General features: G+C 54.8%; 1 protein-coding gene across 4 annotated transcripts in view; it reads left to right on the top strand.

Annotated features, from left to right (window-relative positions):
* Positions 1-24907, top strand: part of DNM1 (dynamin 1) — a 45178-nt gene that overhangs the window by 18943 nt on the left and 1328 nt on the right. For 2 of the 4 annotated variants that reach the window (XM_060014068.1, XM_060014071.1), the window contains exons 10-21: positions 1119-1257; positions 8494-8580; positions 11071-11141; positions 11314-11365; positions 11571-11582; positions 13954-14067; positions 17872-17981; positions 18719-18830; positions 19291-19302; positions 19677-19847; positions 20916-21157; positions 21528-21743. In XM_060014068.1, coding sequence (XP_059870051.1) covers positions 1119-1257; positions 8494-8580; positions 11071-11141; positions 11314-11365; positions 11571-11582; positions 13954-14067; positions 17872-17981; positions 18719-18830; positions 19291-19302; positions 19677-19847; positions 20916-21157; positions 21528-21743 — 1338 coding nt within the window. Of the gene's footprint in view, positions 1-1118; positions 1258-2855; positions 2995-8493; positions 8581-11070; positions 11142-11313; positions 11366-11570; positions 11583-13953; positions 14068-17871; positions 17982-18718; positions 18831-19290; positions 19303-19676; positions 19848-20915; positions 21158-21527; positions 21744-23961; positions 23999-24907 lie in introns of all 4 variants that reach the window. The other 2 variants (XM_060014072.1, XM_060014069.1) reach the window with 2 other exon arrangements.

Here is a 24907-nt window from a genome sequence, read left to right as displayed (position 1 = left end):
GACCGGGGAGGGGAGCTGAACCCTGCAAGGCAGGAGGGGTCTAGTGCAGAGACAGAGGGAGTGATGGAGTGAGCCTCCCTGAGGAAGGACCAAGAGCCCTACCTAGTCCCCAATCTCCTCAACCCTGACTTTCTGGCTCCCAGCTTGGACAGGCTCTGGATAGGGGAGGTGGATGGGAGACCCAGGCCATCGCCCTACCTGCAGCCTGCTACCCTCCTTTGCTTGTCCCTGGGAGCGGCCCGGAGGCTAGAACAGTGGGGTAGAGCCCGAGACACAGGTGGCTGGGGAAGCACCCTTCAGGCTTGGGCCCCCTGCCCATCCCCAGGGTAGGACAGCTCCCCCCAGTGCTATCCAGAACAAAGCTGCCCAAACCACTGGGTAGGGCCTGGGCTGGTGCATCAGGTGTTAGTCTGTGAACCTTTTATGATGGGATGAGGCCTCTCAACCCTCCAGACCCTGCCACAGTCCCATTAGCCCGAAGTTGGCCCCATTCCACCCCACTTCCCTCCTGCTAGCCAGCCCCAGGGCCTGTGGAGCCGGGACAAAGGCTGGAAAATAGACTGTTCCTAAAAAGCTTCGCCCCGCTCCAGGGACCCAGATCGACACTGTCCGTTCAACAAGAAAACTTAAAGCACCTGCTATGTGCCAGGCAGTGAACAAGACTGAAATGTCACTGCTTTCATGCAGGTTCAGTTCCAAGGTTTGGCATGGAATTTACAGACTGCATTGGCTAAGGCACAGAAAAGAAAAAAAAATCTCTTTCCTAGTCTTAAAATAAAATGCTTTATTCCCAGAAAGGCTCTTAAAGAAAACCCAGTTTGACAGTTTTCAAACCATTTCTAGCCATAGAACATTTTGTATGAGCAGAATCTGAAGACAAAGCAGGACAAATGCAACAGTTATAAGCAGACCTTGTCTTGCCCTAAAGAGCTTCGATTGAAAGGCCTTCATCAGAATCCCTCCTGCCCATTTTACAGATGGGGACACTGAAGTCCAGACAGGGGTAGTGGGAGGACCCCGAGGGCAGAGCTCAGGGGGGCGGGGCGGGGCCCTGGCCTGGTGCTCCTGGCAGGAGCCGGTCTGTGACACCGTGCCCTTCTTCCGCTCCGGGCGTTCAGAACGGGGCTCTTTACCCCAGACATGGCCTTTGAGACCATTGTGAAAAAGCAGGTGAAGAAGATCCGAGAACCGTGTCTCAAGTGTGTGGACATGGTTATCTCGGAGCTAATCAGCACCGTTAGACAGTGCACCAAGAAGGTAACCAGCTGCCCGGCCAGCCCCTGCCTCTGCCCCGCCCTGCTCTGCTGCCAGGCGCTCCTTCCCCACCTCCCCCAGTGCCTCCTGGTAGCATGTACAGACCTCAGCGGGGTGGGGGAGGCAGGCCACCACAGTCCAGGAGAGGGGGACTCTCTGAGGGGGCCTCACCCAGCCCCGGCCCCCAGACCAGGGGAACCAAGGGATTAGACATTGGAAAGACAGGTATGATGGTGGTAATTTGCCCTGAGAGCCCACCAAGAGCTGCCCCAGCTCAGGGAGAAGAGGGGACCCTGAGCCCCCTCCCTGCTCTCAGAGATGGGGTCATCTTTGGGGGCTCCAGGGAGGGGTCTTGGGGAAGTCTTGTCCCTGGAGACAGATGAAGTACAGGACCTTCTTGGGTGCTGCCCTAGGGGCCTGGAACACCAGAGGGATTCAGAGGACCCAGGTCAAGCAGGTACCCTGACTCCCCACTGTCCTTCATCTTCCCCATCTCACTCCATCCTCACTCAGGACCCTCACTCAGGACCTTCCCCGTCCCTTCCATCCACATCCAGCCTTCCAGGGACAGAGCCCCCTCTGCTATGTCATTTGAGCCTCACAGAACCACTCAAGGAGGGCACGGCAGGGCAGGGAGGATGGCGCCCACTTCACAGCAGGAAAACTGAGGCTCGGGAGATCAAGTGACTTGCCCGAGGACTTGAGCTAGGAGGTGGCAGAGCTGTTACTTGGAGCCAAGGCTTTGGACTCCAAGTCCAGTGCCCCAGACTCCCTTCCTTTCCCCTCCCCACTGCTGCCCTGGCCCCTCTCTATCACCATCTCCACTCTTTCTGTCTTTCCTCTTCTCTCTCTGTCTTTCCAAACTGAGCTCCTCCAGACTCCTTAGGAGGAGAGGCAAAGGATGCCCCTTGAGGAGAAAGGGAAGGGCAGGAGTAGAGCAGGGAGCTGGAGAATGGCGATCAGGCAGCTACACAGCAACTCCAGGAGGCATCATCTGCCCCGTAGTCTATGGAAATGGAGCCCCCTGGAGTTGTGCAGTGCACAGCCTGGGCAGCTGAATGCAACAACCTTGGTGGAGAATAAGGAATGGTGCTGGGCTTTGGAGTCGGGATGAAGCGAATACAGGAGGTTCTGGGAAACCTAGAATTGAACAGAATGTGGGTGGGTGGGTGTGGCCTGGGTCAGCTCCTCAGCAGGATGGCATAGGAAAAGGACAAAGAGAGAGAGGGCAGGCTCGGTGTAGCTGAAGAGTGGGGGAGAGGAGGGAGGCAAGCCCTGGGGAGAGAATATGAACTCAGTAAGTGCCCTTGGACGGGGCAGGGGCTTGGTCCCTCAGACCCCTCCCACACCCTCAGAGCCCTGGGGGTTGCTTGGCAGCACCTGGGAGGTGCCGATCCAGGTGGGCAGGAGGGCCAGGTCCCACGCTCACATTGTCTTCTCTTCTGTCTCTCTTTCTCTGTGTCGGTGTCTCTCTCTTCCCTCGTGTCCGTGCCATCCTCCACCCCGGCCCCTGGCTCTGCTTGGCTTTCACTGCCCTCCTTCTCCTCGCCCGCCCACCCCGGCTGCTCCTCCCCTGTTCCCCTCCTCCTCCCCGGGTGCAGGACAGGCCTCTTCACACCTGACCTCGCTTTTGAAGCCACAGTGAAAAAGCAGGTGCAGAAGCTTAAAGAGCCCAGTATCAAGTGTGTGGATATGGTAGTCAGTGAGCTCACAGCCACCATCAGAAAGTGTAGCGAAAAGGTATGATGGCCGCCCGGGAGGGGCTGGGCCTGGCCACCCCTTCCTCATGGCCAGGGCCTCCCGTGGGCAAGAACCAACTGCTGAGCAAGCCCGGCAGCCTCTCAGCCACCCAGGTGGACCCAGATGCCCAGGCCGGCCCGGCTGATTCCTGGCCCCAAGGTCTCATGCCGGCTTCTAACCCTGGGTCTACTGTACTCATGATTCCTTCAGGCCCCCACCTCTCCCAGAAGACTTTGCTCTAACCCAAGCATCCTCAATGGCCGCTTTGATGGTGATGATGATAAGGAGAATGGCTGCTGTTTATCGAGCACCTACTGTGTGCCAAGCACTAGGCTAAGTGCCTGCCCTTGTCATCTGACTTAATCCTTTTAACAACCCTAAGCAGTGAGTAGTCTTATCTCCATTTTACAGATGACAAAACTGAGTCTCAGAAAAGAACAGCAGAGTGGGATTCAGATTTAGGGAGGCTGAGGGAAGAGATCTGGGATCAGGGCCTCCTGGGGCAGGGGAGCTATCCCAGCCCCTCAAAACCAATTTGCCTAAAAGCATATTGGGTTACTCACTTTACTGTAATCCATACATGTTTGACAGGGTCAGCCTCTTTTGAGTCGTCCGTGACCTTTTAGATGGCTTTTTCCTATTTGTCTACTTTGGGGCATTTTGGGGACTTTTCGCCAGATCATCTAAAGCAGTGCTTCCCAGGGGCCTGCATGAGCCCAGCCTCACTTGTATTTGCAAAAGCTCCCTACACTGGGAGGTGGGGGAACATCTGCCTTAACTTCATGTTTTAAATAAGTATCACGGTTTTTGTGGCTCATATATAATTAGTCCTGTGCGCCCCTTACACAATCCTATCTCACTTTTGCCAAATGGGGATAGATTAAGCAAATTAGCATCCACTCAGTGCCTGATCCAGGTGGAATCAAATCTGGGCTGGACTTTCCCTTGCATAGTATATATCATGATATCTAAATCATGGTCCCACTGCATCATTAATACTAAGCAATGCAATCTTAACTTTTGTTAAACTAAAAAATACCGAGTTTATTTTAAGCTGCCTCAAATCTCTTTACAAAAGAACACAAAATATATCTAAATTTTTAAAAATTTTGGGTTTTCATTTTGAAAGGAACACACTCTCAATTAGAGAAAATTTGGAAAATGCCCAAGAGTGAAAAGGAGGCAACAACACTCCCTTTCCAAGAGCCACACTGAGATTTTTGTACATTTCCTGCAAATACACTCCTTTTTTTAAAAAATGAAATTATCGGTATTGATTTTGTTCTGATCATACATGATTGTTATCAAAATATTCAAACTGCACAGAGAAAGCAAAAGTCCCTATAAGCTCACAGCCCTAGAGATAAAGGCTGCTAGCAGCACACCCTTCCTAACTAATTACAAATATGCACCGGTTTTAACCTAAAAGGGATCACACTGACCACACTGATAGTGAACTCTTCTTTTTTACTGAGCAATGTGGAGTGGAATCCTTGTAGTAGCTACGTAAAGATCATGCCCTTGAACAGCTGAATTGTATTCCACTGTAGAAATATGACACGATTTATGTATTCAATATCCTATTGACAGACATTTAGGTTGTTTCCACTTTTTCTTTTCTTTTACAAACAGTGCTGCAGTGAATAGCCTTATAAATATATTTGTAGTACTTATCCTGTCATTTCTTTAGAGCAAATTTCTAGCATAGAATTGCCTAGTCAATGGATGTGAGCACTCACAGTTTTGGTAACTTCTGCAAGATTTGCTCTCCAAAGAGTTTTCACCAATTTATTCCTCCAAACTCTTTTTTCTATACATAGGTTTATTTACTTTGTTAGGTATTTACACTGTGAATATATTAGTATCCTGCTTTTTCTCTTAATAACATACGTTTTGGTGGGTGTTATTACATAGTCTATGTGAACATTTTTTTAAATAAATTTATTTATTTATTTATTTATTTAATTTTTGGCTGCGTTGGGTCTTCGTTGCTGCGTGCAGGCTTTCTCTAGTTGCGGCGAGCAGAGGCTACTCTCCGTTGCAGTGCGCGGGCTTCTCATTGCAGTGGCTTCTCTTGTTGCGGATCACGGGTTCTAGGCACGCACCCTTCAGTAGTTGCAGTGCATGGGCTCAGTAGTTGTGGCTCACCGGCTCTAGAGCACAGGCTCAGTAGTTGTGGCGCATGGGCTTAGTTGCTCCGCGGCATGTGGGATCTTCCGGGACCAGGACTCGAACCCGTGTCGCCTGCATTGGCAGGTGGATTCTTAACCACTGGCCCACCAGGGAAGTCCCTATGTGAACATTTTTAATGATTGCATAATATTCTATTGAATAGATTTATCACGGTTTACTTAACCATTTTCTTATTGGTGAACACTGAAACAGTCTCTAGTTTTTCAATATTATAAATACCCTGGCAATGGACATCTTTGTGTATAAAGAATTTTATTTTTCTTTCTCTAGGATTATTTCCTTAGGATAGATTCCTAGAAGACTGATTACTAGATATAAACATTTAAAAACTGTGGAACACTTTGCTGAATTGCCTTCCAAAAAAGCACTAATTAGGGTAAATGGTAATATTTTGGAAACAACCCAGATGTCCATCAAGAGGGGATTGACTATGGTATCACACAGACAATGAAAGACTATAGTTGTTAAAAGGGCAAGGGATATTTATTTCCATTCACGTGTCCTTCCACAATGTACTGTGGGGGGAAAAGCAGGTTTCGGAGACGAACGTATAGAATTTGGGGGGGAAAGTAATATATATAAATGATAAATATATATAATATAATAATCTACATAAGTGATAAAATTCCAAAGGCATAGTTACTAACCATTATTTTAAGAAGGCAAAGAACACAGGAATTTTTTCATTTCTACTTCACAAACTTTTGTCATATTCAGATTTCTTACAGTGAGTCAGTAAATTTTTGTAAGGAGAAAAATTGACCAACAAAAACTTTAGAAGGGAAAGCTTATAAATTATTTCTTTAAAAAAATTGCCTTTTAATTGATTTAATGCATAGTAGTTTTTTGTTTACATAGCAAAATTCACCCATCTTCCTCTTTTTTTTTCCCTCCCCAAATCTTCTAAATTTAGCAAGCCACCCCTGCTGATTATTCCTAGCCCTGCTGGGATTAGAGTTTCATCTCTGGATGAAATCTGGAGTTTAATGTCCAGCACAGGGTGTGCTTCTCAGTCCTCTCAACAACCCTAAGAGGGAAGGTGCCATTATTACCTCATTTCACACATGGAGAAACTGAGGCTCAGAGGGGTCCAAGCACTTTCCCAAGGAAGGTCAGCAGGGTAGGGGGCTGGCTTTGAACCCAGAGCCATGGTGGCTCCAGGGCCTGCATTCCTGACCACTAAACAGTGGGCTCCAGGCTGACTGCCCCACTTAGCCAAGACCTGAGAGAGAAAAGTTCCATTTTAAAAACTGGCTGAAAGTTCTGGAAATGCTCAGAGGCAGCCAGAATGGAAAAAGATGCTCAAAGGGAACAGAACTTCTCAAAGGGGCTGAGGCTGCCCTGTCATTTGTGACACATGGAAAACTTGACAAATGTAATATCCAGGCCGTTAGTGGGAGAACTGGTCATGCTCTTTGGCAAATTGCTCCCTCCTCCTCCCTCCTTGCCCCTCCCGCGACGCCACCCAGGGAGGGAGCACTTGGGACCGTCTCAGAGGAGGCTTTGCTGGTGGCCGTGACTCGGTCCCAAATCTACCCCAACTCGGGGATCGTGAGAAGGAGTGATGGCCTATCCCTGAGCCTCTCGGTGCAGAAGGGTCCACTGGGTCCCTCCAGCCAGTGCTGTTTCTAAGCCCCGCCTCTCAGGCTGCCTCTCTTCCAGGTCCCCTGAGCTTGGCCACATGAGCCACACCCTTGGCAGAGCCACGGAACAGTCAGGGGGGAGTGGGGAGGATGTGGCATCTCTCAAGTCTGCCTCTCCTGGGCTGGCATCCAGGGCGCTGCTCTCTCCCCCATCCTCCTGCCTCTCCTGATGCCCCCCACCCCTCCCCCACCCCATCCCCTTGGCCTCCATCTTGCCCTCAGAATCACTACCTGTGACCCAGGCACGCTAACCTCCAGCTCTCTTCCCACATAGGGGGATCCACCTGCGGGGCCTGACCCAGGATAGGAAGAGGGACAAGGTGTGGGTCTAGCTTTGCCCAGCCTGGGCCCCTCCATGGCAGAGGAGGAAGTCCCCTTGGATAGACTCCCACCATCAGCAGCTCAGCGAGTCCCCCTCTCCAAGGAGCTGCCGGTTCATGAGCCAGAGGGCAGAGGAGCCCATGTCTGCTCACCCTGGCAAGGAGGGCAAAGACTTCCATCCTTCATTCATTCCCTCATTCTTTCAACGTGCCCTCTTTGGGCACTGGCAGTGTGCCCAGCCCTGGGCCCTACCTTCAGGGCAATTACAGTCCAGTCTGGGGAGGGAAGTGGGGTGGAGAGGGATGGGGCACATGGAGGTGGTCACAGTAGGCTCTCTGGAAGACACGATATTCAACAGAGTCCTGAAGAAGGAGTCAACCCGGGTTTTGTCCAGAGCCTGGCTGAGCTGAAGGCAGAGTCCACAGGCAGGGGGGAAGGGTTTGGAGCAACTTCCCTTTGGCCTCAGTTGATAAAAACTGCGGGGGGTGGGGGGTGGGTAGAAGGGTGCTGCTGAGCTTCTACCCCCAGAGGAGTGGGGTAGAGACAGGCTGGCCGGCCAGCTCTGAGCCAGGCAGATGTGTCGGGTTAGCGGTGCCGGGACAGGGCATGCAAAGGGAGGCAAAGCCGGTGGATTCGACCAAGAGGGCCCCCGCGGGGTACTGCTCATGCTGCTGGCACTCCCACTCCGCATGCCCACCCCACCCCCAATGCCCTCGCATGCCTGTGCCTCCTGCATGTCCTTTGTGTAGCCGCTGGTCTTCCCCTGCTCCCCTCCCCCAGCTCTGACAAGGAGCACTGCCTGTCCCCAGCCTGACTCAGGAGGCCACCTGGCACCTCGGGCCCTGCCCTCCCCAGATTCTCCCTGGATCGTAATCTGCGGGCTGTTACCTGCCTGATTCCCCACCTGACTGTGCCTCCAAGCCTTTGAGGAGGCAAGGGGTAGCCCTGAGGATCAGTGAAAGTTTGGGGCGCTAACAGCGCCCCAAACAGAGGCCTCAATCGAATAGGTCTTTTTCCAAATGGCTGCCACCAAGATGGCGGCCGAGGACCAGGCTGATTCCCAAGGCATTTGTGCTCATGGGAACTGCCGGCCCCCGTGAAGTTGCCCAGGTAGGCTAGTGAAGAGGGCCCGGGACTGGGAAGACCCTTGACTTGCCATTTGGAACCCACAATTGGGGGAAAGGGGTGGCTGTGGCTGGGTGCCATCAGCTTCCTGGGCCCCCAGGTGTGGGGCATTCTGTGTGTCCCTCCCACCCCACGGCCCTGGATTCTGGTGGGGTTTGGGTGCCCCCTACCCGTGCCCCCAGTGTACGTGGCTCTCTCCCCTGCCCCCCCGCCGCAGCTCCAGCAGTACCCCCGGCTGCGGGAGGAGATGGAGCGCATCGTGACCACCCACATCCGGGAGCGCGAGGGTCGCACCAAGGAGCAGGTGAGCCCACGCACCACCCCCTCTTCCCTCACCTTTCACTCCTGCCCTTGGGCTCACCTCCTTCTTCCCACTTTGTCTCTTCTGTCTCAGTCTCTCTTATACTTTCTCTCCTTGTATTAACTTTCTGCTTCTCTCTTGCTCTCTCTTTTGTTGTGAGAAAATATATACATAACATAAATTTTACTATTTTAACCGCTTTAAATTGTGCAGTTCAGTGGTATTAAGTACATTCAGATTGCTGTGCAACCATCACCACCAGCCATCTTCAGAACTTTTCATCTTCCTAAAATGAAACTCTGTCCCCCTTAACCAGTGACTCCTAGGGACTTCCCTGGTGGTCCAATGGTTAAGACTCCACGCTCCCAATGCAGGGGGTGCGGGTTCAATCCTGGTTGGGGAACAAAGATCCCACATGCCCCACAGTGCAGCCAAAAACAAACCCAAAAAAATGACACCCATTCCCCCTTCCTCCCAGCCCCTGGCAACCACCATTCTCCTTTCTGTTTCTATGAAGTTGATGACTCTAGGTACCTCATATAAGTGGAAGCATACATTTGTCCTTCTGTTTCTGGCTAACTTCACTTAGCATAATGTTCGCAAGCTTCATCCACGTTGTAGCACGTGTCAGAATATCTTTCCTTTTTAAGGCTGAATAATATTCCATTGTATGAATAGACCACATTTTGTTTATCCGTTTTTTCCCACTTTTGGGCCATTGTGAATAATGCTGCTATGAACACAGGTGCACAAATATCTCTTTGAGAGCTTGCTTTTAAATCTTTAGGGTATATTTCCAGAAATGGAATCGCTGGATCATATGGTAATTCTATGTTTAACTTTTTGAGGACCTGCCATACAGTTTTCTAGAGAAGCCGCTCCATTTCACAATCCCACCATCTGCTTCTCAACTATCTATACTCTGGTCATCTCACTTGGGGCCTCTCTCTCTCTCTTTGCTGTTTCTCTGGGTCACCATACACCCCTCATAGGCGCCCTCCCTTCCTTTTATGTAGTCATTTATCAAATATTCTTTCATTCATTCATTCATTCGTTCATTCAATAAGAAGCATATTCCCTGAATGCTCCTCTGAGCTGGGAGGGGCAGAGGTGAGCAGGCTCCCTCATGGCTCTCACAAAGCTCACAGGCGAGTCCTTTTCCCTTGGCCATCTCCCTGTCATCTTCTGTCTATACCCACCTCTGGCTCCCAATTCCCAGCTTCCATCCTCATACACCCCTTCTCCACAATGGTGCTGTCCCTAATCACTCACATTTTTGTTGCCGATGTTGTGTTTCTAAATCCTCACTGGTCTCTTTTTAATGACAAAATGAGAAATACTCAATAAAATATTCAATCAGTATAGAAGTCATTAACTTACGAGTAAGTGTTCCTCCATTCACGCTTCCCCGCCCGCAGTCTCCCATAAAAGAAACATTATTAAAAGTGTGGTGTGTCTCCTTCCAGACATTTTCCCTAGGCACATACAGATTCCAGACTTCCTCTTACTCTTAAAGAATCACAGTCCTGCGGTGTGTCTTGCCTTTTTTTCTCTGAAGATAATTGTAGCTAACATCTGTTGAGCACCTATTACAGGTCAGACCCATGACCTTCCTCCTCTCACCGTGTCTTCACCACTCCTGTGAGGCTGAAACCCTTCATTTGTGGAATTTGAAGCTCGGTGAGGACAAACTCACAGGAAGCAGCAGGGCCCGGGTCTGAACCCGGCAGTGAGCATCAGGAATGTCACCCCCATCACAATTTGGTCACAAATCCCATCACTCTTAATTATTTGCAAAGGGGATTTTCCCATGCCAGAATCTGGACGTTATCCTCATTCTTCTGAACAGCTGTAGAGTGCCTTTTAGTTTAGAGGATACCATAATCTATTTCACCTTCTGATAGCCATTGGCTTGTTCCCAGTTTTTCTCTGCAACGCACCACACCAGACTGAACACCCTGGTACCTGTATCTTTGCTCACTCAAGGAGCTTATCTGTGAGATATAGTTCTAGAAGTGAATATGTGCATTTTAATGTTGTCAAATATTGCCAAACTGCCCTCCAAGAAGGTGATACTAATTTACAGTTCCACCAATGGCATGTGAGAGAATCTGTCTTCCCACAGTTGTGCCCACACTGGTCATTATCAATATTTATTATTAATTTGATAGGTTAAAAAGGGGTCTCACTTTAACTTACATTTCTTTATCAATGAGAGGGAGCATTTTTTACATATCCTTATTGGTTGTATGCATTTCTTCTATGGGTTACCCATTCATGTTCTTGGACTATTTTGATTTGTGTTTCTTGTCTTCCACTTATTGATTTATAGGAATTCTTTGTTTATTATGGATACATTTATTTATTGTGGCTTATACATTGATTTATTATGGACTCTATACATGCTGCAAGTATGCTTCTCCCAGCTTTTCATGCATTTTAAAACTCTGTGGTATCTTTTCCACTTTACTGCTGACCTGTGTATCCTTGAAGGTCATGCTCCTCATCGATATTGAACTGGCTTACATGAATACCAACCATGAGGACTTCATAGGCTTTGCCAAGTGAGTGCTCCCTGGTCAGAGAAGGTGACACCTCGTGTGACTGTGTGTGTATGTGTGTGTAGGACCCAGGCCTGTTGGGTTAAGCCTCTGGGTCTGGTGCCCACTGAGCAGTAGCAATGAAGCCGGGCCTCTTGAGAGAAGTTTCTGGGACTCTTCTTTCTCTCCTCATTAGTGCTCAGCAGAGGAGCAACCAGATGAACAAGAAGAAGGCTTCAGGGAACCAGGTGAGTGAACTCCAGTGTCCCAGCCGGAGGGATGGAGGGTGCCGGATGGACGCCAAGCTCTGAGATCCCCCTCCCCCGAGGGGAAGGGTCCCACAGGGGCCAGAGAGCCTGTCAGATGCCAGCCACAAGCCTCCCACTCTGCATCAGTAACCCTCTCTCCTCTCTCCCGGTGCTTCTCGTGGTTGCTATGGTTACCTCTTTGCAGGATGAGATTCTGGTGAGTACCAGGACTGGGGCTCTTGGTTTGTGTAGTGAGGGGGAGGAGGGGACCCATTTGTAGTGGGGATGTGCAGGGGTCAAGAGGGCACCCTTTGGTTTGCACACACCAGCCCATGGGTGTCCACATAATGCGCTCAGGCCAGAGGCAGGGTCTAGCCACACACAGAGTCCCACCAATCTGTCCATCACTGCGCATGAACTAAGCATCTACTTCAGCCAGAGGTAGACCATGTGGGCTGGGGTGGGTGAAAATGCCTGGCAGGGGCCTGGCACTGAGTAGGGGCTCTTTAAATATCGGTCGGATGGATGGATGGATGGATGGATGGTTGGATAGATGGACGGGTGGATGAGAGAGAATGTTTTTAAGCTGGCATCTCTACCAGAGAGTTGAGTAAAGAGTGAATGAAGTGTCAAGAGACCAGTGCCTCCTTACCTATTCTGTCCTTCAGATCTCTGCTGAAACATCACTTCTCAGCCCCGGTTGTACCACCAGCCATAGAGTTTGAGCTCTTCCAGAAGCTGTAGTTTCTTTGTGATAATATAGGTGTTTGTGTGATTACTGGCATCATATCATTTCCCTCTTGAACCCTATAAGGGGAAGGGCTGGGTCTGTCCTGTTCACCAGTAAATCCTCAGCCCCCAGTGCAGTGCCTGGCACACAGTAGGTGCTAAATAGAATGAAGGAGCTAATGAATGCAATATCCCAGGGCAATGCGGTTCAGCAAACACTCACTGGTGCCTGTACTGTGCTGGCCCCTGGACAGGAGTCAGACTCTGGCCCTGCCCCTTGGAAGCCTGTGCTTGTAGTCAGGCCCCAGGCAGGGTGGAAGTGGGGGGAACAGGAGGTCCCTGGTGCTGGGGCTCTGGAAGGGGGTTTTGGGTGAGCAGGGAGGAGGGCAGAGCTGGGGGTGGCGGAGGGAGGACAGGAGTCAGGGCGGGAGCAGGGTGGAGAGGTCTGTTGGTCAGACTGGGGAGATGGAGGGCCAGGGAGTGGCATTCAGACTCAATTCCAAAGACAGTGACAAGATGCTGAGGGGATCCTCTCCAGACCGGGACAGGGTGGGAGGGTGGTCACGAGGCACTTGGCTACCACATCCCTGTTACTGACTAAGGCAGCTACTAGCTGTGATCCGCTGTGTGACTTGGGTTCTCCGCAAGGTTCTCAGGGAAGCCAGAGAGGTTTAAGGAGGGCTGGGAGTGGGGGCGGGGGGCGGGGGGGGCGCTTTGAGGGCCTTAGATGCAGGCTTGACCCCAGAGGGCTTTCCTGCCAGCCCCAGGCTGCTCAGTCTTCTCCGGATGCTCAGGGGAGAAGCTAGGGAGGCCAGGGCTGGGGGAGGGAGCAGAAGTAGCTCCCTTGTCCCCTCAGTCTGTCCCACCACCGGGGTCTGGTCAGTGTCCCTGCCCTTGGAGCAGAATCCACAGGCCCTAATCTGCGTCAGTCGCTCAGGACAGTCCCAGAGCAGCTGCTTCCTGCTGTGAAAAGAGACCTTTGCCTGTTACTCTGGGCTTCTCCAGGGAAGAGGAGTCTGGACAATTTGTGCTCAGCTCCTCCCCGCCGCGTCTGTGCTCTACCACCACACCCCTGTCCTGGGGCTTGGAGGCAAAGACTCTTAGAACCCTACTATCACAGCATTCATGTATTCATGCCACAAATATTTATTGATAACTTACTGTTTGCCTAGCCCTCTGCCAAGTGCTGGGATACACCAGTGAGGGAGAGAGTTCACAATTTAGCAAGACAGACTGACATCAACAGATAATCACACACACGCACGCAAATTCAAAATTCCAGTCATCGTCATAGAAGAAAGCTTAAGGGAGTGATGAGAGATTATACTAGGGGTCCTGACTTATATGGGGGGCCGGGGAGAGTCTGCCTGAGAATGTGACTTCTGAGCTCATACCCAGAGGATGAGTAGGATTTGCCAGGCCAACAGGAGGAAGTGCTTTCTAGGCAGAGTCAACAGAAGCACGTGCAAAGTCCCTGAGGTCAGAAAAAGTCTTTGAATAAACTGACTGTTAACCTGAAAAGATACTCAGAGTTATCTTGCCCAATCAGCCACCTGAACTCTGCTTGCACACTTTTTAGCAGTGGGGAGCTCGTCCCCTACCAAAGCCACCAGTCCCCTACTCAGATGGCTCTGTCAGAAGGCTCTTTATCCTGAGCTGACCTCTGCCTTCCTCTGTCTTCCTCTCTGTTCACTTGTGGTTCAAACCAGGGCAGGTCTGGCCCCCACCCTCTCTGACCAGCCAGGCCTTGAAGAGCTGGGGGAGGGGTGAGCTTTTGAGGGTCTCTCTTTGCCCACCCCATCCTCCATGGGGAATCCTCGCCTCTGTCCACTGACTTCCTGCACCCCCCCACCCTCCAGGTCATCCGGAAGGGCTGGCTGACCATCAACAACATCGGTATCATGAAGGGGGGCTCCAAGGAGTATTGGTTTGTGCTGACCGCCGAGAATCTGTCCTGGTACAAGGATGACGAGGTAAGTAAAGGGCCACTGGTCATCAAGGGGTTTGGCTGGTGGCCAGAGGCAGGCTGAGACCCTACCACAGGCTTGGAGTGGACTGAACCACCCAAAAGGGGGATTTAAAACTCTCATCAAAGACCTCTGGGTGGAGGTGGGAGGTCAGGACCAGAGGCAGGCAATCCTGGGGGCTCATCCAGGCTGGATGGAGAAGAGGGCTTGGCAGGACTGGGGAGCTTGGGGCTCAGCGCCCTGGGGTGGCAGAGGTTCTGGGCATCCCTCCCTGACCCCACCAGCCCCGCAGCCTTCCTGTTTTCTTGCTCCAGGGCGTGCCTCCTACTCCGTGGCCTCCACAGGCCCATGACACACACGAGTCCAGCTGCCAGACACGCTGTTAACCCCTGCACCCCAGCCCCCCAGCCCCCAGCAGTCCGAGGGGGATGCCCAGGGTGCCTCCAGCCAGAGGGGCGAGGAGCGATGGGGCCCCACAGAGGCACCACCCCAAACCCCTCCCTGCCCACTGGGCACAGAGAAGCCCAGCCACCCCCCTTCCCTGCTGCTGGTCTCCTTTAAGAACGAGTCCCTTTGGCTTCCACATCTGGATTCCAGAGGTGACCAGAGAGAGCAGGGAGGGCTGGGGGGGAGGGGGCTTGTGGTAATGAACTCCAGCTGGCCAAGGAGTGGGGGGAGGGACCCCCTTCTTCCTGAGGGGTCTGTTGAAGGCGAAGGTGCTCTCCATGGGGGAGCAGAGCCTGGGGCAGTGGCCTCTGATTTCGCTCTCCAAGCCCCCCTCCTTGATCCCTGCCCCCTCCAAGTCTCCCCAGGCAGGGCCCCCCTCCTCACTTTGGGCGGGGCCCTCTGTCGTCACCGGCGGGGGCGCCAAGCCATCTGGACCTCATTACCCCAACCCTGGCCTCTCCCAGAGCATGGGGCCCCTCGAAGGGTGGAGCGTGAGGCTGTGCGGGGCACGGGTGTGGGGACCGCTTCCTGCTCTACCGCCTGGGCAACCTTCCTAGAAGTGCCCGTGCCCCACCATTCCTTGGGCTCCTGTGTTGAGGTTCCTTGCACAGGGCCAGGGGACAGTGTGACTGGGGCTGGGGTCTAGAGATGGGCTACACTGGGGGGAGGAGGGAGTATATCTGAGCAGGGCCCCCGTCCTTGTATATGTGTGTGTGTGTGTGTGTGTGTGTGTGTGTGTGTGTGTGTGTGTATCGGGGGGCTGGTCTCTATGGAACTTCGTGTGTACATTTGAGTTGAGTCGAGTGTGACCCCGGCGTTTAGTGTACGTGTGGGTGGGGGAGGGCTGGGCAGTGAGTGCTGGGAGGTGAGGGTGTGTGTGAGGCTTGTGGACGTGGGGTGTGGGTGTTTGACAGGAGAGGGTCTGGGGTATAAGCTTCGGGGCGTGTTCGGTGTTTGAGGGTTTGCATGTGTGTTTAGGGGCAGACCATGTGTGCCTGAGGCGTGTGTGCCCGTGCCCGGTGTGTAAGCATCTGTGTGTATGTGTGGCGAGTGGACTTGAGGAGGGAGGGCGTGCGTGTGGCACGTTTGAGGATATGTATTGTACGTGTTGGGGATGTAAGGATGGGAGAGGGCTGGTGTTCCATTGTGAGCGGGTGTGTGCGTCTGTGTGCGCATGTGTGTGCATGCACTTGTGTGTGCTTGGGACACGGATGTGTGGCTTAAAATTCGAGTGTGGGGATGTATGTCTCCGAGTTGTAGGTGTGTTCGTGCCGAGGTAAAGTTGCGTGTGTGTGTGGGGTTGTGAGTGGATCTTTCTGCCCTAAAACAGCTGGGGACAGGGAGGTGGTCCGGGCTGGGCGGAGGGTGATCTGTCCCCCTTCTCCACCCAGCCACCAACCGTCTGGTCTTTGGGACTTGGGTGATCCTCTGGGCAGACAGGCAGCCGCCCACATCCCCAGCCCTCACTGACCCCCCATCTTCTCACTCTTCCTCCGCCACCCATCAGCAACCCCACCCCGTCCCACAGCATGGTGGCGCCCCCATCCCTGTTGCCTCCTCCCAGCCCACCCTGTGCCCCCCAAGCCCCCTGCCCCGGCTCCAGGCTCCAGTTCTGGGATGGCGCGCGGGGGCCGCTCCAGCTCTCCGGCGGCGGTGCCGAGGGTCTAACCCAGCCCAGCCTAACCAATGTGCAGACTACTGTACAATTTGGAAGTCCTGAACAGATAGTCTAAACACTGGGTAGACGGAGTGGAGGTGTCCTCTGATCCATCCAGGCTGCAGTGTCTGTCCGTCGGGTGAGAGCTTCAGCCCCATGTCCTGGAGATGCAAGGCCCCCAGCCCAGCCCAGCCAGCCCGGGGTCCCCTCTCTGCTCTGACTCCCCTTCTGCCTCCTTTGACGTGGCAGGGGTGAGCGGGAGCTCTGGCTGGGGAGGAGGGGCCTGGGGACGGGCCGGCCTGCGGGGAGGAGGGGGCTGCTCCTACCTAGTGTCCAACCCCAGAGCAGAGCGCAGGGCGGGTGGCGGCGGGGCCTCCCTCGAATGCTTCCAGATGTTCCCTGGCCGCGTGTGCAACTTCCTCCTCTCCTCCCCCAGCCGCCCTCTGGGGCTCCCGGCCACCCGCCTGGCATAAAGAGGGCTTTATGTGGCTGGACGGGCCAGGGGGGTGCGGGGGGCAGAGAGAGGTGGGCAGGATGACGCCAGGACGTGGAGCAGGGTCCTCCGAAACCCAGCCCCCGACCCGAGATCCGTGGCGAGGCTCATGCCCAAGCCCCGAGTCCTCCAAACCCACACAGTCACCCCAGCCCGGGCCCCCGGGTGTGGGCCCTGTGGTGTTGGGTTGACTAGTGGGGTACAGGCAGCAGAAACCCCTCCCCTCCTCCCAGAGCCCCATCCTGGGGTACCTCCTCCGAAGATCCCTGAGCTCCTCCCCTCTGTCTGTAGGACACAGGAGCCTACAGTCACGTGTCAGCCCCCACCAGACGTACACACATGTGCACACAGGCCTGGCACCCACATGCCATCCACAGATAAGCGTAACTCCTCCCAGACGATACAGATAAACCACATAGACTCAGCCCATTACGAAAACTCTATGCACGTAAGTACGTGCACCCACAGTGCAGGTCCCGCAGGTACATTCACGCAGACATATGGACACTTACAGTTGCCACACACACACACATGCTCACACGCACACACAGCCGGGCTGGCACCTCCTCAGGCGCCCTCGTGCACACACAGGGACACATGGGCACACGCACGGTGGTGAGAGCACACGTGCTCAGACATGCACATGTTTGCACAGACATACAACCACACACGTTGCACACGCACACTCACCATCTCCAGGCTTGTGCCGTGTGCCTGATCGCTAACACATGGGCAGCTGTGGGGAGTGGGCTGAGCCAGCCCTTTGAAGCTGCCAGGCCTGGTGGCCGCCCCCCTTCCCCGTCTCTCCAGTCAGGAAATGAAGTCAGAGGCTTATCCAGAGCAGGCCCCATCGGCCAGGCTGGCGGCAAGAGAGGCCGAGTGCGGGGTCCCTGGCTGGGGCTGGCCTGGCTTGCGTCCAGGGCTGGCTTGGGGCGGGATGTGGGAGCCAAGCTCAGCCTCGCCACCCCAGGCTCTTGAGCTCTGGCATGGATGCGGAGGCGGTGGGAAGGGCTTGAACGCCGTGGGGAGCCGAGGTGCCCAGCAGACCCGGGGCCCTGTGGCCAGGCTTTCATCAGACAGCGCCCACGCAGTGCAAGGGGGCTGGTGGTCTACAGCCCCAGGTCCCCCCACGCCGCAACATGGAGCATCCTTAGGGAGTGAGGCGTAGCACAGACAGCACCAACCTCACCCATCGCTCCTCCCTCTCCCCCAGGAGAAAGAGAAGAAATACATGCTGTCCGTGGACAACCTGAAGCTGCGGGATGTGGAGAAGGGCTTCATGTCCAGCAAGCACATCTTTGCCCTCTTCAACACGGAGCAGAGGTGCGCCTGCCTGCTCCCACGGGGCCCTGGGGAGTAAAGACGGGCCCACGGATCCAGAAGACAGAGAGATCTGCCCGGGCTCCCCAGCAAGTCATTCACTTGACAAATATTTGTTGAGTTTCTAATCTGTGCTACACTCATGTCCAGATCTCGTTCCTGGCCTCCCTCCCGCCACCCCTTCCTTTCTCCTTCCTGCCTTTCCTCCCTCCCTCTCCGTCTCTCTCTCTCCCTCCCTCCCTCCTTCCTCCCCTCCTGTCCTTCTGCAATCACTCGGTTAGTACCTGCCCTGCATGAGATACTGGCAGTACCAGGCCTCTCCCCTCCCAACCCAGGGCTGACTCTAGTGGACTTTCTCCTACTCAGAGATGAGGGTTCAATACAGCTGCCAAGAGGGGAAAGCCTGGGAGGGGGCCAATGGGGGTTGAGATCTAAGCCAGGGGCTGCACTGTCATGGGTGCCCCTTTCATGAGAGCTCAGTCCCTTTCTAATAGAGTACTTTACTGCTCATTTCACTAAATCCTCTCAATGACCCTAAAAGGCAGGAATTGTTATTATTAACCCATGTTCTGGATGAGAAAACTAAGGCTGGGAGAGAAGAAGGGACTTGCCACAGCTGGCAAGTAAGAAAGCCAGGATTGGCCCAGAGGCACGATGACCCCAGTCCACGCACGCCCTTAACCACCAAGGTGAATGGGCTTTGCCCCCCATCTCCCCTCACCACCTGCCCCATCTTGCAGGAACGTCTACAAGGATTATCGGCAGCTGGAACTGGCCTGCGAGACACAGGAGGAGGTGGATAGCTGGAAGGCCTCCTTCCTGAGAGCTGGCGTGTACCCCGAGCGTGTTGGGGTGAGTGGCAGGGGAGGTAGGGGAGGGGCAAGCTGCTTAAAATAAGGGGCTCCGGGGGAAGCCATCCACAGTGATGCCAAGCCATTCCATATTTTCCGGCTCTTATTGGGCTCAGAAATAGCAGGGATCCTCCCCCTACCTGCTCTGGGGTGGGATCAGAGTTAACCCTTCCTCCCATCCTTCTCCAGTGCAGTTTTACATGACTCTTTGTCTGACACAGATGGCATTTCCGACATCCCTTTCATATGATCATGCTTTCTTCTGACTGCCTTCACTTTTCTACCCTCTTTCACTGTGACAATGTCTAGAGTTGCCTTACAGTTGGGGTGCAGTGCCCTGGGTTTACTCAGTCCCTCCTCTTTTCCTGTGTGTGTCTGCTACGGCTGTGCTCGCTGGTGGTGGCGGCGATGATGGCAATGCTGGTGTGGTGACCTCTATGGCTTTGGTGTGGGCCTCCCAGGACAAAGAGAAAGTGAGTGTGTCCCTCTCTCATCTTCTGCCAGGCATCTCTAGCCTGGCGACAGATCTGGCCAGGCCTTTAGAATCAGGAAGGGTCCTTGGAGATGTCCTTTCCTAATTTATGGACTGGGAAAGTAAGGCAAATTCTAGGTACTAGAGTCAGAGCCAAGATAAGGCTGAATGAGGGTTTGGGGTCCTGAGAGGCACTGGGGTGGACAGAGCCCAGAGACCCAGAGCTATGGGGGAGCTGGTGTCTTTGTGTACAGGCCAGTTGCTTCTCTCTGTATCTTAGCGTTCCAGGCATCCTTGAAGGGGCTGGGACCCTGGGGATGCCTGGAACCTGGCTTTGAGGTCCTAGCCATCCTGATGCCCTGTCCTCAATGGCAGGCCAGTGAGACGGAGGAGAATGGCTCAGACAGCTTCATGCACTCCATGGACCCACAGCTGGAGCGGCAGGTGGAGACCATCCGGAACTTGGTGGACTCATACATGGCCATCGTCAACAAGACTGTCCGGGACCTCATGCCTAAGACCATCATGCACCTCATGATCAACAATGTGGGTGCACCACCGCGTGGGGGGCGGGTGCTCTCGTGGGACCAGGGAGGCAGGTGGCCAGGTTGGCCTGGAGTAGGCACGGGCTAGTCATGTGGGACCAAGTCTGGGGAGGGAGGCATGGGTCCACGCCAGAGGTATCCAATAGAAATGTAATGTGAGCTTCATATATTATTTTGTAGATTCACATAACCAAGTTGTTCCAAGCATGCTTAAATGCTTTCCAGGAGGGGCTAGGAATATGCATCTTTTGAGAACTCCCACACCATGTTTTGAGATACACACCCCACGGAACCACTTCCACCCATGGCTTAGTGAAAAAGCATGGCCTGAAGGGAATTAGAACTGTGTTGGAATCCTGGCTTTGCCTCAACCCTGTGTGACTTTGAGCAAACGAACTACCCTCTCTGAGCCTCTGTTTTCTTATATGTAAAATATGGATAATGATAGAGTTGAGGATTAAATGAATATAAAGTGCATAACAACACAGTGCCTGGCATGTAGTAGGTGCTCAACATAAATTTAGATGATGAATAAATGAGACACAGGCCTACGGCATAAAAAACCTCAGCATCTCTCCACAAATGTTCCAGAGCCTGGCCCAGGTAACATCTGGGAATTTTTAAGGAGAACATTAACCCATGCCCTACACACAGACACTCACATTTCACCCGATCCAGGCACACATTCACACCTGCTACTCAAGGGCTCAGAAAATTTTAAACTGTCGTCTTCCTTATCTTGGTCCACTGGAGCATACAAGTCTTTGGAAAGGGTGTAACTACCCCATTTTACAGATGAGGAAACTGAGGCTGAAATAAGCTGAGTAACCAGGTGTCCTGGTGCATAATAGGCCCTGAGTGTTCTCCTAGATCTATGACCTTGAACAGTTCACTTTTCTTCTCTGGACCATCTGAGAAAAAGGGCAAGCGGGGAGGCGGGGAAGCAAGGGAGATCTCTTGAGTTTAGGCAGTGGCAGAGCCCCATCCCCGAGCTAGTAGGGCCCGGCGGGGAGGGCAAATTGGTACAGGCGTCAGGTCCCAGCCCTCTCCTCTCTTTGCCCGCCCGCAGACCAAGGAATTCATCTTCTCGGAGCTGCTGGCCAACCTGTACTCGTGCGGGGACCAGAACACACTGATGGAGGAGTCGGCCGAGCAGGCGCAGCGGCGCGACGAGATGCTGCGCATGTACCACGCACTGAAAGAGGCGCTCAGCATCATCGGCGACATCAACACGACCACTGTCAGCACGCCCATGCCCCCGCCCGTGGACGACTCCTGGCTGCAGGTGCAGAGCGTACCGGCTGGACGCAGGTACCAGGGCCGGCTCCCACGGCCCCAAAGCCCCCCAGCCCGGGGCCCGCTGGAGGAGGGCCGAGACCGGGCAGTGACGCGACGGCGTCACCGGGATAGCTCCCACCTGGAGCGAGGGGCGGGGCTTATCGCGGGGCGGGGCTTATCGCGGGGCGGGGCTTGCCGTGGAAAGCTGGCTGCCGGGAGGGGTGGAGCTGGAACATTGGAGCCTCTGGGGGCGGGCTTAAACTCCGGCGAAAACCTAAGGCGCGGAGGGGCGGAGCTTGCGCGCATGGGCATGACAGGCACCCAGCTGGGGGCGGGGCCTCACGGTGGGGCGGAGCCGCTCATCTCTCTCCCCTCCTTGTCCTTCGCTCCCTGTCGCCCGCAGGTCACCCACGTCCAGCCCCACACCGCAGCGCCGAGCCCCCGCGGTGCCCCCAGCCCGGCCCGGGTCGCGGGGCCCTGCTCCTGGGCCTCCGCCTGCTGGGTCCGCCCTAGGGGGGGCGCCCCCCGTGCCCTCCAGGCCGGGGGCTTCCCCTGACCCCTTCGGTCCTCCCCCCCAGGTGCCCTCGCGCCCCAACCGCGCCCCGCCCGGGGTCCCCAGGTGAGTAGGGGCTGAAAGCGGCGGCAGAGACCGCCGGGCGGGCGTGGCCGGGAGGGAGGTGGGGCCGGATTCCGGAGCATCGGCCCAGGTCGCCAGAGCCGGCCCTCTCTGTCCGGGTCACTCGGACCGTGGGTGCCAGAGCCACCGGGGGTGTGGCCGAGGGCTGGCGGAGCCTGCCCCCAGGGAGCGCTGAGTTCCGCAGGTGGTCGTTTCTGGGGAGGGGGCCGTGGGGCTCATCCCACCTGCCCTCTTCTTTCCAGCACTTGCATGGCGCTTCCCTCCTTTTTCACTCTCTCTCTCCCACGCGTTGCCTCCCTTCTCCTTTCCCCTTCTAGCCGCTCTCCTCCGTTCTCCATTCCGTCCTCTACTTCTGTCTCCCAGCTCCTAGTGAGCCTACCTCAGGTCTGAGGATCTGAACCCAAATCCTCTCTGGATGGGTAGATTTTATTCACTTACACTCAGGGCTACCCTGGTGCCCGCACTTCCCAGTCCTGACTCTTTGGACCTGTCCCCGAGGGTTGTGACTGTGTGACCAGCAAGGTGTGTGATGTGTGTGTGGGCGTGCACACGGATGTGAGAGTGTAAGAATGGCACCCAGGCATGCGGTAGGACGTGGAGCAGCTGGGAAAGGGGCCTGGGAGCCATGGGACAGCCTGATGGCTTCCTTCCTTCCCCTTGCCTCTGGCCCTAGCTGGCCTGGACCAACGTGGTGGGTGTGCGGGCAGGAGTGGAGGCTGCCCCATTCCCAGAAATCTCCAGGGAAAAGGGTTCTACTTCATCCCTTGCCTTTGCCTTCTTGATCCATGACCCTCTTTCAAGGAAGCTCACTCTGATATTTAACTCAGTCTGCCCTGTTTCCACTGGCCATGTTCTCTGAGGAAGAACACATCAGACCAATAATATCCATTTATGTTTCCAGATGGCTGGAGGGTAGGGCCATGGGTCTAACCTCCATGAACCTACAGTGAAGCAGAGATGGGGCTTGCTCTATGGTGACCTGACGGCCAAGGCAGATGGGGTAACGCAGGCAGCGTGGTGTTGGTCAGGGGCACTGGACTGGAGTGGGCCTTTAGGCGAGTCACTTTCCCTTCCAGGGCCTCAGTTTCCCTTCCACCAAATGATATTTAACATTCTGCCTTTCTCCCAGGGTTGGTGTGGGGATCAGGGGAGGCAGTGGCTATAGGGATGCCACATTAACTGCAAAAGTGGCTATAGGAACTATTTGCTAACTTCCAATGTGAGTTCAGATTCTTAAGGGTATTTGACATGTCCAGGCCTGTGCTGAGGTGTGACATGAGAACTGTGAGATCTGGTACCTGCTCCGCTCTAGTCTGGCTGACACATGGGAAGTCACAGCCTCAGAGGAGAGAGCAGTCTGGGGAGCTTCAAGGCAGCTTGACTTCGGTGAGATCCCAGGGTTGATGGAGATAAGGCTCAGGTGGTGAGGAGTCAGGAGGGCGTTTGGGTAAGGAGCAGCAGGTGGGCAAAAGTTGAGTGCGGAATGCGTTGAGAGCTGCTGGCCAGAGCAGAGTGCAGGTAGAATGAGGAAGAATAAGAAGAGGTTGCCCTGGGGACTTCCCTGGAGGTTCCAGTGGTTAAGATTCTGCACTTCCACTGCCGGGGGCACGGGTTCGATCCCTAGTCAGGGAGCTAAGATCCTGCATGGTGCACAGCACGGCCAAAAAAAAGAAAAACAAATTTGCCCTGGGTAAGGTGGGGCAGGTAGGAGAACCTTCAAAGTCCACAGAAGAGGTTGACTTGGGACTCAGTGCTGTGAGCAGCAGGGAGCCATGGAAGGCTCTTGGGTGGAGACATGACAGCTGGACCCTAAGAAAGCAAGACCTGTCCCTTCTGGAGCAATGCAGGTGGCCCTCTGAGCACGCCAGGCACGAGTGTGCAGGGAGCTGGTGCAAATGCCTCCTGTGTGGGGGCGAGCTTCTGTGTTGTGACTCCGCCCCCGCGTGTGCTTCAGTGTGCCAAGTGGCTGCATGCCCCAGATCCATGCTGCACGTGCCGGCCAGCGAGGTTGCTGGGCGTTGGGGGGTGGGGTGTATGCGTGTTGTTTGTGGGCATGTGTGTCAGCGTGTGCATGCGGGGCCGTGGGGCCTCACCGCATGTGTGTGCACGCCCGGGCGTGTGCGTGTGCGTGTCCCCCCACCCCCAGGCCTGACCCGTCTGTGAGCGTGAACTGCCACGTTGATTTCGTGCTGTCTTTCAGAATCACTATCAGTGACCCCTGAGGAGCGTCAGCCACGGTAGGTACAGGCCTCTCCACCTGCTGCATGAACCGGTGTGTCTGCCCCCTGCCGCACCAGCTCCACACTGCAGGGCGAACCTGGGACCTCAGAGGCAGGCCCCCTCCCTCTCCCTTCTGCAGCTCCAGACTTATTCTTTCCTCTTTCTGTCCTCGCTGCCAGCTGGCTCTCTCACCTCCCTTCTCAGCGAGCCTCGGGACTCAGTGCCACTGCCCAAGACCTCCATGGCTGAGCCTGGGGAGGTCTTGGGACAGGCTCCGCACCCAAGCAGGCAAAGCTGGGTGCTCTCTGGAGGCGTCAGAAAGAGCGCAGAGCTCATGGTTCGTGGTGTTAGGGGCAGGGAGCTTGGCTGGACTCAGGCACCCAGAGGCCTTGGCGTCTCACCCTGGGGTGCGATCTCACCCTGGGGTGCCACACTCACTCCCCGATCTGAGCCCTGCCGCGGGGGCAGGGCAGCCAGCTCCCAGCCTGGGAGCTCTGGAAACCGAATCCACGATAGGGCAGAGGAAGTCAAAGTCCCACCTCCTTTATCGAGCCAGCAAGCGAGCAGCAGCTGGGGGTGAAGGCTCTGGTTATTTGATGATTTGGGAAAGCCTGAGTGTCCCCCCCACCATCAGCCCAGAGCACAGCTCACAGGCCAGGCAGGTCACACCGCCCCTTCCCCTGCCTCCGCGGTACTGTCACTCCTGCTGGTGCAGGACTGAAGGCAGCGTCCTCAGCCCCAGGTGGAGCACCGTAGCCGGCCCGCAGGCTCATCCACCTGGGCCTGTTGCTCCTAGGGGTGACCTCCGCTTTTCCGCTAAGGGGATGACGGTGTCTGCGGACCTGGGCAAGCCAGCTTCTCTGAGTTCCGCCCCAGCTGGGCCCCAAACTCGCCCAGCAAGCCTGCCTGCCACTCCACGCCTGCGC

This window comes from Delphinus delphis, chromosome 6 (assembly GCF_949987515.2).
Source record: "Delphinus delphis chromosome 6, mDelDel1.2, whole genome shotgun sequence".
Taxonomy (NCBI): Eukaryota; Metazoa; Chordata; class Mammalia; order Artiodactyla; family Delphinidae; genus Delphinus; species Delphinus delphis.
Note: the sequence above shows the minus strand (reverse complement) of the source record. Positions and strands in the feature narration are given on the sequence as shown.